The following is a 16,058-nucleotide window of genomic DNA, read 5'->3' as shown; positions in this document are numbered from 1 at the left end:
CCGGGTAAATTTTCGATTAGCCGCCAAGCCAAACCAGAGCACAGCCTGAGAGGAAATATGTATATATACAAACATACCTATATACTTATAGAGATATGATGTATATGTATAGTCTTTTACACACGCAACAGTTATTTGACCATCGACACATTGTTGACATATCCAACATTGCAAGCAAGTTAACCATGTCTTCAACTGAAGTTGTACTAGAAAACGAATCGAAAATAAATATTATAGGAGTGGATGAACTGCAAAACCACGGAATAAACGCTTCAGATCTACAGAAACTCAAAACAAGTGGAATTCATACTGTCAACGTATGCCCTCTTTCAGATACCAGAAAATTATAAATTGTTTTCTTACTAACAAAGTTGTGATTGCAGACTGTCTTGTCAACTACAAGAAGAAACCTAGCAAAAATTAAGGGTCTAAGTGAGATTAAGGTCGAAAAGATCAAAGAAGCTGCTAATAAAATAATTAAAGTAGGTTTCATTCCGGCCACAGTTCAGTTAGATATCAGACAGAGAGTATTCGCACTTTCGACTGGCTCGAAGCAATTGGATTCCATACTTGGAGGCGGCATAATGACAATGAGTATTACAGAAGTTTTTGGAGAGTTTCGCTGCGGCAAGACGCAAATGGCACACACTTTGTGTGTCACGGCACAGCTTCCTAAAGAAATGGGAGGGGGCGAGGGCAAAGTTGCCTACATAGACACGGAGGGTACCTTCCGCCCAGAGAGAATCAAACAGATTGCAGCCAGGTACGAGATTGATCCTGAAGCTTGTCTTGAAAATATATCCTATGCAAGAGCATTGAATAGTGAACATCAAATGGAATTGGTAGAGCAGCTGGGGGAGGAGTTAAGCTCCAGTGAATATAGGTTGATCATAGTTGATTCTATAATGGCAAACTTTAGAGTAGACTACACTGGAAGAGGAGAATTGAATGAGCGCCAGCAGAGACTAAATCAGCACCTTTTTAAACTGAATAGACTATCTGAAGAATTTAATGTTGCGGTATTCATGACAAATCAAGTTCAATCAGATCCCGGAGCATCTGCACTCTTTGCATCTGCGGATGGAAGAAAACCTGTGGGTGGGCATGTACTGGCACATGCTTCAGCTACCCGTATCTTACTCAGAAAAGGTCGTGGTGACGAAAGAGTGGCAAAACTTCAAGATTCTCCTGATATGCCAGAAAAAGAATGCGTTTATATTATTGGGGAAAAGGGCATTACAGACTCAACGGATTAATCCAGTCAGCTTTTATGAACCATGAACCATAAAAACAGTATTCATATTGTTTAATTGCTAAAAATCAATTTATTTTCTGACAGCTTTTTTAGTTTGAAATATTGTTACAACTTGTGTTCCACTCCCCGGTTTTACCACGTTCGCACACTTCCTCTCCTCATAAAATTCTGATATTTATATATGCTAATAATAATTATCAAATTCAAATCGTTCTGGCATTAGGACGGGAGCAAGTATTGTCCAACAGTATAAGCAGTAACATAACCAGGAACTGCCAATTTTAACCCATGAGTAAAAGTATGTTCTGCCGACTGGAATGAAATTACCGACATCATCTTGAGTAACATTTATTGTCAGCAGAATTGCAATCCATTGTGTCGCCATAAAGAATATGATATGAAATAGAGAATAATTGTATTTTGTTTCAATTATTTCGTCATCATTCGCATTATCGTCATTTTCATTATCGTTCATACTTGGTGACGATCTCCCCAACCATGATGTATCGTATAAGGCACTTTCTGGTAATGAACCTTCCTCAACTGCCTGTCTAATCGCTTCGTAACGTAACTGATTTCGTGTCTGTCTCCCCATTCCAGCGTACTCGACATCTTCATCCAGATATATTGATCCGTTTCCGTTTGTACCCTGCAAGGCAGTATTCGCGGCAGCTCTGGTTGTCGTATAAGCGATAGCTGCAAATGTAAAAAGTGACCCTAACACAACACTCGCATTACGTGTTCCGCTTGATCTAGTCAGAGGATTACATTTTTTGTCATCAGGTTCTGATGTCATTGCACTCATTATCAAATATGTGCAATAAACAGCTACCATACTACTTTGTGCTAGACCACACTTTGGATTCGATTCTTGAATTCTTGGATGGATAGATAGCCCCGTTACCAATACAATAAAAATGCAATTTATGGTAACAGCCGTCTGGTTCATAGAACAGTTTTGGCGGCAGAATATCACATACATGGCAATGATCATAGCTAGAGAAGCAGCATACATCGCGCTCGTCCCAATTATAAGAAGCTTTCTCCAGAAGGGAGAGCTTTCATCATCACTTTCAACATGAAAAATACAGGTTTCTGCCCATTCATGAGCAAAATCTACTAGTAATATCAGTCCCACAATAATGAAAATGGCGCCAGCAGGCACAGATACCCACTTAGAAAAGTTGACAAAGAAGGAATTTGGAAGCGCGAAGGAGAGAATGACTAAGCCGAGGTATAGGAATAGCTTCAAACTCCACCATGAATTTTGCAGGTTAGATCGAGCGTCTTTGGTCGATTTCACGCCATACAAGACAGCAGCAAGCGTTAAATGCATTAGTCCCAATGCAAAGTTTAGTCTATGAACCGTGAAGAAACCACACTCTCCGGTGCTGGCGCAGGTCTCACCAGGCCACAAAAAGGACTTATTAGTCGACATCGATACCCAGGATACTAATGAATTGAGCAGCAAGCCCATTGCGTATAACAGTCGAGTTCCCATTGACGAAGTTCCCAATGAAGCCACTGTCTTCGAACAGATATTTGAGCAACATGCACCTAAACCTGAGGCAATAAACGAGCCACCAAGGGTCACAGGCAGTGAAACTAAGGCTCCCATTGCTGCAACTGTGTTTATTTTATGATTTCGTCTTTTTAGTCTTGAATTGTGTACTAGTCTCGTTTTCATGAACCTCCTTGAATCCGAAAAAGTGTTAAAACCCGTATCAAATACAACTAAGTTGTTAATGGACAACAAAACGTAAGTACGGAAGAGAGTTAAATTCTGCATAATTATAGACAACTTGCTAAAGACCTCTTAATAAGGAATTATTTCAGATATCTTCTGGACCAATCTGATCAGGATCGCTGGAGAGACCTACATGTTCTTGTTCAGGATTCCTTAGTGGTGACGTGTAAGTCTGGATTGTAGATTCTTGAAACATAGTACGCTCTCTTTGTAGCTCAAAAAACCCCGTTTTGTCTGACCCAAATATGTAGTACATTATGTAGTCAACTTTTCCAATTGATTCTCTCAATTCTTGATACTCGAGTTCTCTTTGAAAAACTAGTTTTTCTCCTCTTATCTCATCGTAGATTGCCTTGAACAAAACTGACCCATAATCTTCAGGATCCAACCGACTTTCGTAGTCATAAGCGTGAAAAAATGGTGGGCAATCGAATGAGCGATCCGCAAATTTGGAAACGTTTAACAAATCCAATGAGTTTTCTTCAAATTCCTTCAACAAAGGTGGTGCATTGACTGATGTTGCTGCCAAAGTGTGTTCCAACGACGGTGATTCCGGTATAAACTGCGTTTCTATATCACCCAAAGGCTCGACCTCAGGATTTTTTAGCTGAAACTTTTGCCACATTGATGATTTGGTGACAGCCTTTTCAGGTTGTCTCAGAAATGTCGCCAAGTTTAGGGTCTCTTTCTGATTAGCATGCTTCACCTGCGAGTTTTTACCCTTTAAATTAACACTGCGTAACTTGAAAACATCTAGGTGACTTACAGCTTGGATCTCGCCCCTGCTATATGTTATGGAATGATGCTCCCCGCTATTTTCGTCGAATTTGGAATGGTACATCTTGTTAAGCACACTCATGCCCTTCTGGATACCTCTTATCCATCCGTCAGGGAAACGATCCTGTCAAAATAGGTTTATATGATAAACATGCAAAAGACTAAAAAAGGCCATATTTTGTGACACAAAAATAATGCGCGTGTGAGGACATGCCTGGCGCGCCTAACAAGAAAACCACAAGAATGACACAACTGATGATATGATATATGCGTAGCTTCAGATGTTGCGAGGTTTACCAGTTCGTTTCCAATTTGTCCATAGTAAATTGATACAATTCCACTATAATTAGTCGAATAGGAAGTGAGCTATGTATAAGGAATGGGCCGGCATAAAGCACATTATCAACGATTATTCTATATTGCACGTTTCAAAATGATGTCTCTCCTTCATATGATTAGCAGATCTCATTAAAATTCAGTTAGTCAGTGAACTCAATTTTTTTTTTTGGTTTGAAACAGTTCAGTAAAAAGCTGTGTTGGCCAAAAACAAACGTAACAGACGTCAAGTCAACCCAGAATGATTTCAATACGGTTGAAACCAAGGTCGTCAGACAGTCACATTTGGATTGAATTATTAGACATTCAACGAAGGACAGAGGAACTCACAGTCAGTAAAGTGGCCACAACAAATACAAAGATATTGGATTCCAAATGTTTCCACCAAATGGAAAAACGAGTGTACTTTATAATGGGTATGATGATTGTTAATGCGCAGCTCTGGATCAATTAAGAGTATGCAGCAATGTTAACTTGCTTGAATACCTGTTGTAACAGAGTTATCAATGTTGAGTACATTTCACGACAAAGGTGGTGTATTCTGCTGCACACGAAGGTACCCCTGTCAATCAACCTTCGCACGCTACATGGCCTGTTATAACGAACCAAAGTTTTCCGTAGTTGGATTCTTGAGGTCAGAACCCTTAATCCTGGACTCCTCATTTATCCAGTACATTACTTGAAGTCATCAAATTGCTTATGTATTCCTGCAAGTAGGCGTTCTCCTTTTCTAATTGTTCGCACATATTTCTCTGTTCTAGAGTTTGATTCCACAATAAATCTAGGGTGTCTCGCAGTAGTCTTGTCTCCTTGTACAGATTAGCTTGGTTTACAGTTTCTTGTGTGTCGGCAGAATCATTATAAACCTGAGGACTGGATTCATCCACCTGTGATAACCTGCTGTTCCCCTCAGAAACTGCAACCTCATTGTTTCCTGCAGTTTTAGCAATAGAAGAATTATGAATCGCCATAATAGAGTCGTCACTTACTTTGGCCTTATCTTCACCCATGGTTGCTGATTTTCACCTGAAATATAGGAAAAACTGCTCTTTCGGATCTTTGGAGCAGGTACTTCCAACTGCAAGGTATGATATCATACAAACTTTATTGTGATGTTTAAAAAATAAATGGTCTCTAGCGGGATCGAACCGCTGATCCCCGCGTTATTAGCACGGTGCCTTAACCAACTGGGCCAAGAGACCTGTTTTTTGATGTGTGAAAAAATGACTTTTTTTCAACATATTCCTCGTGATAAAGAGAATATTAGGTTGAAATATTTCGAAAGTGGGTAAACTTTCGGAGTTGGCGGCATGAGCGTGTCTGTATTTATAAAGAATGTTTTCTTCGGCGTTGTCGATAGTAACTTGGTTTGACATTGATGATGATACTATGATATTCAATTATAGAGATATATAATTCCTTGGTTTTCTATATCATGAATTGAGATAAGACTAATTGAACTTGGATTAACATCTGGAAAATACGTCAGTATTTATACCTAATACTTCGCACCTATTGAACCATAAGAGAGGACGACGAGTGAAGAATTTTCATCGTCATCACACCATTTCTAGTCCCATAGAACCCACAGTACAACTGTTATTTCATGTTCCATGCCATAGACTCCTTCGTAGTCAGACTCCTGAGTTGTAAACGTCTCGTGATAGATTATCATCCGATATCTTTCCATTATCGATTGACATTCTGTTAGGGTTTCATCTGACTTCGTTTATTTTGTTTTACAGACCAATTGTCTCTTTCTGATTCTTATAAGTCATCTCTTTAATATATCTTACAATCTCGATTTATATTTCAACAAATATCGATCTATATTTCAACGTCTCACAATATCCATCTATATATTAGCAATCACCAATTTCAGACTGTTGAAATATAAATCGAGATTGTAAGATATATTAAAGAGATGACTTATAAGAATCAGAAAGAGACAATTGGTCTGTAAAACAAAATAAACGAAGTCAGATGAAACCCTAACAGAATGTCAATCGATAATGGAAAGATATCGGATGATAATCTATCACGAGACGTTTACAACTCAGGAGTCTGACTACGAAGGAGTCTATGGCATGGAACATGAAATAACAGTTGTACTGTGGGTTCTATGGGACTAGAAATGGTGTGATGACGATGAAAATTCTTCGCTCGTCGTCCTCTCTTATGGTTCAATAGGTGCGAAATATTAGGTATAAATACTGACGTATTTTCCAGATATTAATCCAAGTTCAATCAGTTTTATCCCAATTCATGATATAGGAAACCAAGGAATTATATATCTCTATAATTGAATATCATAGCATTATCATCAATGTCAAACCAAGTTACTATCGACAACGCCGAAGAAAACATTCTTTCCAAATATTTTCAATATATATTGCGACTTCGAGCTATCGAGCTATATAAGTCCTTGATTTCTATATAACGCCCCAGTCAGATTGATTGTCTTAAATCTAAATTTCAATTTTAATACCATATATTTATGTTGCTATGGGCTCTATATTCTTTGATGCGATTGGTCATACTGATCACTTGGTCAAGTTCTAGTCGACCTTAATGGAGGAGTAAATTCTCTTTACGAAAAGCATACTGGTGAAGAATCCAACGGTACCGGTTATGATGCAACACAAGATGGAAATTAGTGCAGAATAACCAACATACAATACTATTGTGACAAATCCACGTAGTTCGAACTTCGTGAACAGGATGGCATGAATGAACACATAAGTGGCACAGCCAAGACCACCAACAATAAATGACTTCCATTGCCATTTCCAGTTTTCTAAACAGAGAGAGTTGTATGTGATTAATACAGTAACCAGAGCGGTTGTCATAACGAGCAGGAAGAAGGAAAATAGCACAAAACCAAACATATAGAAGAATTGATTGTACCATAAACTGGTGTAAATGAAATATAGTTCAACTGCAATTGAAGTGAATGGGAAAAAGCCTGCTAAAAGTGCAGCTGGTATAGTTTTCATATACCATGGCTCAAATGGAATCTGCCTAAATATCTGATTCGTTTTCGTAGGGTGATGATCCCAACTACATTTTTTATGAGCAATCAAAGAACCGGCCAACGATAATGGAACAGAGAGAATTAGCCAGAGGACAATGACTGTAATCAATGTCCCCAAGGGAATCACACCAGATGAGTGAACAAAAGCCAAAAAAGTATTCAAACCGACAATTATCAAAAAGACACTACCTGGTACGAGAATTGGAGTCAAGATCATGTTAACTTTCCAGTATGGGCCTTTGAAAAATTTGTAGACACCCATTGAGGTATAGGAACCGATTGATCCAAATAGAGCATATAAGATAAACATGACAGTTGGCAAAGTCCCTCTAGATTGTGAATTGGCAAATCCAATAGTCGCCAGTATCACACTGCATATGACCATTAGGAACAATTGAGTACCTGAACCGATCAGTACAGAAAGTAACAAAGGCCTGTTTGGAATCCTAAAAACGTCACCGTGACATAGCTTCCAACCAGAATCCTCCTGAAATTGGTTATCTAGGTTTAGCTCGTTGTAGCGGGCGAAATCTTTCTTTAATGCGCGCATTAGCATATGGACCACTACCGCCGACAATGCAATTACAACACCAGAGCAATTCAATAAAGAAACCCATTCAATCTTTGAATCAAACCCATAGGCATATTGATCCCATCTTGTAGCCCAAGTCTGGGCAAAGTGCATATATTTAACAGAGTAGGTAAAGGAAACCTCTGTATCGCCTTTTTCAGAAAGAACCAATCTTTCTCCGTCGAGTATACACGTCTCTGAATTGTCCTTAATGGAATACGGAGTCACAACAAAGCCGACAACACGGTGGGCATTGCTCTCAATTTTATGATAATGAATCTCAATTTCGAAATGATTAGCAAAATATGGTAATTCGATAATTTTATTCTGACTTGCCTTACTGTCCCTTTCTCTGTTTGGATTTTGCTGAGCATCCCACCCATCAATAACGTCGACGAAACCTAGTGGGAATCCAACAAGATACTTTTGTTCCTCGTCATCCTGGTCATCATCAGATCTAAGGACACCATTTCCAGCTGGCAAACCATCCACGATCCAGTTTTGCTTAAATCCACTCTTAATTAAACTGTTGATAAATTGACTGTCCTCCTTGGGAATCGAAGTGCTACATAGCTTAACACACTCTTTATTATCTAGCATATTCAATTCAAATGGCGAATTGTAGATTCTATCTCCAAACAAAAATGAACCTAAGGACTCTGGCTCCTTCCTTATATTTTGGGGCTGACAAAAGTGAAATTTAGGATAATAGTAGTCGTAAGAATACATATAGTGTTGTGCATCACCAGAAACTGTATCACCTTCAGAGTTTATATGGTGGAATTGCTGCGATGGTGTCAAATGGTTCACCAGAAGAGGTATTGCATCCCCGGTGTGGTACGTGGTTGGTGTAACACCTGGTAACCAAAATGCATTATTCAATGATACAAAAAGCGATAACAAAAGAAGTATGTCTGCTGTCATCATCTTAAGAGGCCTCTTGCGAACTGTACTTCGAAGGGATTGATCAATTAATATTGACAAAAATAACCTCGAATATGGTGCACTTGCGCTCGTTCTTACGTGATTTTAGCTCAAATTTTTACCTCAACTAATGCAAACCACATACTATTAAGCAGTTCTTCCCAACCAGTGCGAGACTTTTTCAAGGACTTTCTTTCGCGTCATCTACGAGGAAACCAGGAGGGTCTCACGAAAACACAAAGTTTACTTCCATAATAAAGACATGTGTATTCAAGATACGTGAGCTATTAGTAGCGATCGCCGAATAGATCGACTAGCATGCTGGCGGATTGCAACGTACTCTGTTTCTTAGAGCCCAACAAACTAAGCCGTTGTTCTAGAAGTGCGATGCACTTTCGCCGCAGTCTTTTGAACGTCATGAAAAATACACATTTGCAGTCCTTGTTAAGCGTCTCCAAGACAACACAAGTTCCGTTAAACCGTAATTGTTTCGATGTCATCATCCTAGTGCTTCTTACGCTTCTTGTTCTTCGATTGCTCTTCTGCCAGTGAATGGCTGTGCGTTGTGAAGCGTAATGACAATATCAGTTCTTGAACAGCAGAAAAGTATAAAATCGGCATCTTACTTAGGCTCCCCGAGCCCTCGTACATGAGTTGATTCTATGCTTTTTTTGATGCTATTTCTGAGATTCATTCATATTCAGTCTTTGAAGCTGTTTAATATACGGCGCTAACACGATTGTTGTTCCTTTTCGTTCTTAGCCGCTAAGATGCTCTCAAGAGGATGAGCAGGGGTACTCAACAAAGAGATTGCTCATTTTTCTTACGCCACCTGTCATCTCTCCCAGAGGTCATCGTTTTACGGTAGATATCGATACCAATAACAGGCATTTTCGCTATTCACACGTCCAAAAGAAAAAAAAAGCGAACCTAAGGGTGGCAGCTACGTACTTCAGGTCGAAAATCTCTTGATTCCATATTGCATATCATTGCGAAGCTGGAACTGATTATTTACCAATTAACGAACAACATTTATTGAACACTTTTGTTAGGTTTGCTGTCTTGATCATTCTTCTAATAAAATATGATTACGTTAGGGATCGTTCTCAGAACATTTTTAGAGCACTAAACCACTGTGCTACTAAGGTATGAAAAGCAAAGGGGCAGTTGCAACATTTTCTGATCACCGATAGTACCCCATGATGCCGATGGTTTATCACTGTTGATATTACAACTGTAGAATATCAATAAAGATGAAATAAATACATAGTGAAAATCGAATAAGGCTCGGTATATAACTGCTGAAAACAATGGGTAAGCTTTCATATGAAGGTTACATGAATCTTCTTTTCCATCCGGAGTATGATGAGGAGACGATACCATCTGATATTGCCAAGAGGATAATATCAAATGCCATTTCACCAGTGATTAGCGTGACTTCGACACCAGAACTCGATGAGCATATACAACAAGCATACGGGATTGACTCTCTCTATATGCTGTTGAGATTTTTTGGCAACTGCGTAACAGATAGAGATCAGACCAATGAATACTCTTTTGGAGAAGCGCCAGAGAATAAGCCCAGCGACGGAAGTTCTTCGACAGGAACATCGCCAGCAGACTCGAATTTAAGGAGCCGCAAACGATCAAACACACTTTTCCAGAGGGACTTAACTCAGTCGCGTTATATACGGTTTACAAGATCTTTGGGAGATCTTGTTGAGAGCGGGAGTCCCGATGATATGCTCTTCGATTACCATTCTTTAGAAACATTTCTGCAAGCCATGCTGCGAAGAATTGAAAGCCAAACCACTGATAAAACGACGCACACATTGCTTAAAAAATCCCTTTACCATAGGTTCTTCTCATTGGCGATATCCTCAACATCGTATCTTTCGCCATATGAGGCGTTCAACCACCCCGTGGTATCGTTAATCGCTTTGGATACTCATTTAGGACAGGGTTATGACGATGCTAGGGATCTCTTATCTGAATTTAAGAGTCTGAGTAGCACAACTGAGATTTTTCCAGTATTTTTGAGCACTACTGACATCCTACCAGTGTTTCTGTTATGCTATTATGCCGATTCTGATGAGGAGTACGAAAGTTCTAAAGCACTAGCTAGGAAACTAAAAAAGCAACTATTTGTTGAGAGTATTTTACTGCCATTATGGAAGGAATCTTATCAAGAAAACGTGCAAGTACCACTTCATCAGCCTGTAATGACATCTCTCGATGAAATGCTATTCATGATGCAGTCACCAGTATGCTTGAAGCTTTCCCTTGAATTGATAAATGCTACTTATGATGTTTTAGAAAACTTGGTCAATGATCTAATGGTTCCCTTTATGCAGCGGAAAATCTCGTTTTGGGATGAAACAGTTCTACAGACAAGAAAGTCGTTATTTCACGGAAATAAGCTATTTAAAAGATTCATGTCAAGAACAGCTGGGGGAAATAATGTCCAGCAGCAATCATCTTTGGTAAAAGACAAAGAAGGCAGAAACTATTTTATTTTTTCTTCCCCAGAACTGCTCATGCGAAAGCTGGCCGATTGGTCAATGATGCTAGGTGAGTTTAAAAGAGCGTATTCGACCTATGATCTGATTAGTCATGATTTTGAAGGCTTCCCAAAATATCTTGCATCCTGTTTGGAATGGTGTGCTGTATCCGTTTTGATGGGCGCACAAAACATTGTAACAGCGAAAATGTTAAAAAGTGACATTGATCCACTAATTCAGCGTGCCGTAGATACTTATGAGGCCTGTGCACTCGATCAATCCAGTACAAATGGTGTATCTGGCTCTCTCCACGATGGACCTATTGTTCGTTCTTATGAAACAAGATGCCTGTTCCTAGCATCGGAGCTTTATCTGTCCCTAAGTGATACATGGACGTCAACTCCCTACGCTCTTCAAAATCTCGAAACTATTCTTGGCGAGTGCAAATTAGGTCCATGCTCCCAGATTATGATATGGGAGAGAATAAGCGATTGCTATTATTTAAGGATAGATCCTAGAATTCGCCATAAGGTTCCTTCAGCAGCCGCAAAAAAATCCGAAAGAGAATCAAATGGTATGATGGAAATCGGCACGGATGGTAATTTGCACGAAGATATTGTAACTAAGGGCTTCACGCGCTTGCGTAAAGCAGCTTTCTTTCGTTTAATCTCGGCTACGATGTGGGCCGAACAGAAACAATGGAGACAAGTCGCATGGTGTCTGAAGGATATAGAAGGATCCTATGAAGGTATTAATTTGGTTAATAGGAAAAATCTAACATTAGCAAAACTAAAAGATGAATTGGCCAAGAAAGAAAATTTTTCGGAGGGTCAAATCCACGAGAAGTCTAGCGTAAATGTTGCAACGAAGGCAGTTATTGAATAAATCTTAGCTTAGACAATCTTGCTATTTCCAGGCTCTATCCGGGAGAAAACTAAGAATAATTATCAGTTTGGTTTGCTTTTGGGATATGTGAAAATGCGAGATATTAGTGCTTTCTATATATACATAAAACAATACCTACAAGAACTTAAGCAACTTCTCAGCCGGCAGTGCGCTGGTCATATCGGCTTCACTTGTTTTGGAATATCTTGAGCCTGGTGTTTCGTTTTGTTTGAAAAGGAAAGCGAGCGAAACTCCGGTAATACCAATCAGTGTCACAGTGCCTACGGCAAGTGCTAATCCAATTAAAACCACGAATCCCCGATCTAATCTTTTGCGACTTCTGTGCGAGGATGTCGAAGTAGAGGTTGGAGAGCTTGAGGGTATATACGAGGTGCTAGACGCTCTTGGATGCTGAAGGGTTCGATTTGGATTTAGAAGTAGTTGATCTGTAACGTACAGTGAAGATACATCTTCATCCGCGAAAAAGCTACTGGCATCATAAGTATCGCTGTTTAAATTTGCAGAAAAGTAAGGGAGGAAGGACTGAGAATCGTAAAGGAATGCTTGAACATTGTTTTCTGCAGATTTCAGGGACCTTCCTATGACTAATATACCCTGTAAATCTTCGTTATCTCTTTTATCCAGTTGACCGTTGATGGAGATTTGAGTCAAGTCTACTATGGGTAACGAAGTTGGCAATCGTGTCCTTCGCCAATCATTAAGGTCATATGACATTAAATGTGTAGAGTTCCATGCTATTATACTATTCTGATCGGATGAAGAAAATCTCAAGTCGTTCGATGCATTTAAAAGAGACCGCATGGTAAAATCCGATATCTTTAGTGATGCCAATCCTGAATTAGATGTTTTATTACCGCTCCAACTGGCGGATAACAATATCTCCGTGGAGTTATTTAGTTGGAGTTGTTTAACATCACGAACTACAAAGTCGGTCTCAAAACCTTGCCAGCTTTGTTTTTCATATGAATAAAGACATAAGTTGGAACAATTGGAATTAGAAAGTGTGAAGTTTCCCCCTACTAAAAATGTTGAGTTCCTCTCAAAGAAGACCATTGAATTAATTCTACCATCTAAAAGAGTTTCATTCGCAATCGTTTCAAAATTTGAGAGATTAAATAGCGTCAAAAATGAATTTTGAGAGACACCCGAAGAGCCAACTGCTAGCAGTGTTTCGTTGCTCGAATAAAGCATGGAGTCAATGGACCCGGCCCAAGTCCATGGACTGCTTCTCCCATCAGTGAAAACCATCCGCGTTCGAAAATCCTCTTTATCATGGATTGCATAAGCGGAAAGGGAGTTGTTCAAAAAAATTCCTCGATAAGCACTTTCACTTATGGAACTTGTCGTTAAAGAAGAATTGGAACCGAAGAGTGCAACAGATCCATTTAATTTTGAATATTCATTCTCCGATACTGCTCCAGAAAAAATCAAATCACCATGTGAATTCTGGCCAGCAGCCCAAAGAGAGAGAGAGAATGAAGAAGAATTTGAAACATATTGTTGCGAAGAGACATTGAAAATATTGTGGTTGTCAAAAATGAGCAGTTCTGAACCATGAAATGTAACATTAGAAAATGTCGTGAAGGAACTGTTCAAATTTTCAAAGGAATTGTTTGCTCTATTGTATGTCCGAATTCTGACTTCAGATGATTGGTTGAATGTTTCAAATATAATTATACCTTCCGAATAAACTGATATTTTCTCGACATGGCCTGATGTTCCAATTCTATCCTCCTCTGTGATAGCCATGCCATCATCTAGTTCAAGTTTTACAACACCGGAATTTGATCCACCAATCCAAACACTCTCGTTGTACATACAGGCATATAAGGACGAATTGTTAGGTAGATTTTCATTAGGGTATTTATTCAGTGTAGTATTACCTACAGATATGTTAGTGGCACCGTTTGTGAAGTTGGATTTTTGATACTGGAACAAACCATTCAAAAGGATTTTCGATGAATCGCTGAAGTTATTATTCAGGTCATCGACTGAATTGACCGACACATCAACAAAATCTGCAACAAACACTGTGGAAGGATTGTTGGGATAAACACTTGAATGATATTCCAGAGTTATCAGCGGCGAAGAGTCTAAATGTCCTGAGAAAACAGTGTCGTATTTTAACTCTTCATTGTTTTGATATAATAAAATTGAACTCAGGATGGAGCTGTCCGTTTGGTTCCACAAGGTTACATTAGCGATACCTCTCGAAGAGCATGTATTATCTAAAGAACATCCAGGTGTATAGATGTTGATGGTATAATTTCCTGCATATATAATGTCAGGATAGAAGCTTACTCGTGGTATTGTATCAGACCCACCAGCATATTCGGCGGCAATGGATCCGGTACCCTGAGAGTTGCTGTACCAGGTGTTATTTGATAGTTCAGCATTAGAATAATTGGATTCAAATTCACAATCTGGTACATTCAAAGAATTATTTGCAAATGTCGAAAGCGTCTCTTGATAAATTTGAAATGAGGATAACCCAAGGTGGCTGCCGTAGGAACTTAATGCTTGTAACTCAATCTCTGCGACTAAGATGTCATCAACAAACGCAAAATCTTGGAAAGTGTCGGACCAACCGATGTCGGTAAGGTTATTGTCGATAAAAATTTGCCTAGTCAAATTCCTGGTTGATTCTGTTGAGATTCTTTTTGACATCAGTGGACAAAATGCATCACAAAACTTTTGAGTCCCATCGATTGGATCTAAATATGTTAAATTCATGATACCGTTCGAAGGCCTCGTAATTATCCTGAATAAAGATACCTGATGGTCCTCTATTTGTGAGTTATAGATTCTGATTTTTTTGGGAACCAAGCTATGTGGTAAAGCACATTCAAGGGAGCCAGCGGTTCCATTTAAAAACCAGGAATCTGCATTCGAATTTGGACAGACAAAAGAATCTTCATCCAGTATGCCATCTTGTGAGGTCCAGTTGGAATGTTTGAGTGGAACCACTTGACCTAAGTGAATGGATGGCAAGTAGCTGGAAGAATTGGAGGAAAAGGAGGTATTCGCAGTAGCGCTGTGATTTTTTATCAACAATGCAGTATTTTCTAATTCATGAAAGCGGCCTGAGAAAAGGATATTATCGGTGTCCAATCTAATGATTGAATTCACTACAGATCCCTCACCAAACCCGACGAAGGGAAGTAGTGAAGTATAGTTGCCTGTTGAATTCCACATTGAAACGGAATGACCAATTAATGATGAGTTCTGGGTATTAGTAAATGTGAAATTGCCACCGAAATATACAGAGTCTCCATCCTCGAGAATTGCATTGATATTTAGTAACCTTGTTTCAAATATTGGATTAAGAGAACCGCTGGTTAGGTTAAATAAAAGCTGATTTTCTAACGAGAGCTCGGATAAGGATCCAGTGCCACTTAGAATAAATGAATCAACTCCAAATGGTACAATCTGGTTGATGCACGTATCATCATTACCACGAAGTAGCTTCACGAATGTATCGTTGGAGTAGTATATCAGATCTCGCGGGCTTGAATTACTAGCGATGCCACTTGTAAAATTTTCCTGCCCCGTATATCGCAGTATGCTCAATGTTTTGAAATCGCCGAGTACTTCCAGAACATTATTTGAATTGTTTGATAGTTGTAATGGTGGTATATTATTATATTGAATGTTCAGCCTATCTCGAATATTTTGGAGTTGAGCACTATAGGATACTTTCACAACCAGAACCAGTAGGTGCAGCAACCAAATAAAAATCATCAGCGCGTGATATACCTGTGTACTATCAGCACGTGGTGAACGTAGTTAACGTAGTGGCTCCTTTCAGGCAGTTCGAATCGAAATCGTGGTATGTTTAGGTCTCTTCTTCCCTGTAGTTCGTAGCCTTTCAAATACACTAGCTGAATCACTTCTGCAAATAAATAATCACTGTAAGATGCTATAGCTCAATTATTGCCCCGTTAAGTCACCAGTACAGTCTTCCAATTGTGTTTGCATTAGAGCATTCACGAACCCGAACATGAAAC

At 39.2% G+C, this 16,058-nt stretch overlaps 7 protein-coding genes and 1 non-coding gene across 8 annotated transcripts; 2 read left to right on the top strand and 6 right to left on the bottom strand.

Moving 5' to 3' along the window:
* Positions 1 to 185: 185 nt before the first annotated feature.
* Positions 186 to 1,256, top strand: DMC1 (recombinase DMC1; the record flags this gene model as incomplete). The annotated part of the gene is made up of 2 exons (XM_037290403.1): positions 186 to 317; positions 384 to 1,256. The coding sequence occupies 2 exons, from the start codon at positions 186 to 188 to the stop codon at positions 1,254 to 1,256; spliced, it is 1,005 nt and encodes a 334-aa protein (XP_037146298.1).
* A 183-nt stretch (positions 1,257 to 1,439) lies between these two features.
* On the bottom strand, positions 1,440 to 3,044 carry TMS1 (Tms1p; the record flags this gene model as incomplete). The annotated part of the gene is made up of 1 exon (XM_037290402.1): positions 1,440 to 3,044. One exon carries the CDS (start codon positions 3,042 to 3,044, stop codon positions 1,440 to 1,442), a length of 1,605 nt encoding a protein of 534 aa, XP_037146297.1.
* A 43-nt stretch (positions 3,045 to 3,087) lies between these two features.
* Positions 3,088 to 3,861, bottom strand: ISC10 (Isc10p; the record flags this gene model as incomplete). The annotated part of the gene is made up of 1 exon (XM_037290401.1): positions 3,088 to 3,861. The coding sequence occupies one exon, from the start codon at positions 3,859 to 3,861 to the stop codon at positions 3,088 to 3,090; it is 774 nt and encodes a 257-aa protein (XP_037146296.1).
* Positions 3,862 to 4,774: 913 nt separating this feature from the next.
* SLO1 (Slo1p) lies at positions 4,775 to 5,125 on the bottom strand (the record flags this gene model as incomplete). The annotated part of the gene is made up of 1 exon (XM_037290400.1): positions 4,775 to 5,125. One exon carries the CDS (start codon positions 5,123 to 5,125, stop codon positions 4,775 to 4,777), a length of 351 nt encoding a protein of 116 aa, XP_037146295.1.
* Positions 5,126 to 5,243: 118 nt separating this feature from the next.
* HG535_0Gtrna9I lies at positions 5,244 to 5,317 on the bottom strand. The gene has a single exon. It is a non-coding gene; the product is annotated as a tRNA-Ile (tRNA).
* A 1,356-nt stretch (positions 5,318 to 6,673) lies between these two features.
* Positions 6,674 to 8,647, bottom strand: TMN2 (Tmn2p; the record flags this gene model as incomplete). The annotated part of the gene is made up of 1 exon (XM_037290399.1): positions 6,674 to 8,647. The coding sequence occupies one exon, from the start codon at positions 8,645 to 8,647 to the stop codon at positions 6,674 to 6,676; it is 1,974 nt and encodes a 657-aa protein (XP_037146294.1).
* A 1,307-nt stretch (positions 8,648 to 9,954) lies between these two features.
* Positions 9,955 to 12,030, top strand: TRS85 (Trs85p; the record flags this gene model as incomplete). Its single annotated transcript, XM_037290398.1, has 1 exon — positions 9,955 to 12,030. One exon carries the CDS (start codon positions 9,955 to 9,957, stop codon positions 12,028 to 12,030), a length of 2,076 nt encoding a protein of 691 aa, XP_037146293.1.
* Positions 12,031 to 12,165: 135 nt separating this feature from the next.
* Positions 12,166 to 15,792, bottom strand: RAX2 (Rax2p; the record flags this gene model as incomplete). The annotated part of the gene is made up of 1 exon (XM_037290397.1): positions 12,166 to 15,792. One exon carries the CDS (start codon positions 15,790 to 15,792, stop codon positions 12,166 to 12,168), a length of 3,627 nt encoding a protein of 1,208 aa, XP_037146292.1.
* Between the last annotated feature and the right edge of the window lie 266 nt (positions 15,793 to 16,058).

The sequence above is a fragment of the Zygotorulaspora mrakii genome, chromosome 7 (genome assembly GCF_013402915.1).
Source record: "Zygotorulaspora mrakii chromosome 7, complete sequence".
NCBI lineage: Eukaryota > Fungi > Ascomycota > Saccharomycetes > Saccharomycetales > Saccharomycetaceae > Zygotorulaspora > Zygotorulaspora mrakii.
Note: the sequence above shows the minus strand (reverse complement) of the source record. Positions and strands in the feature narration are given on the sequence as shown.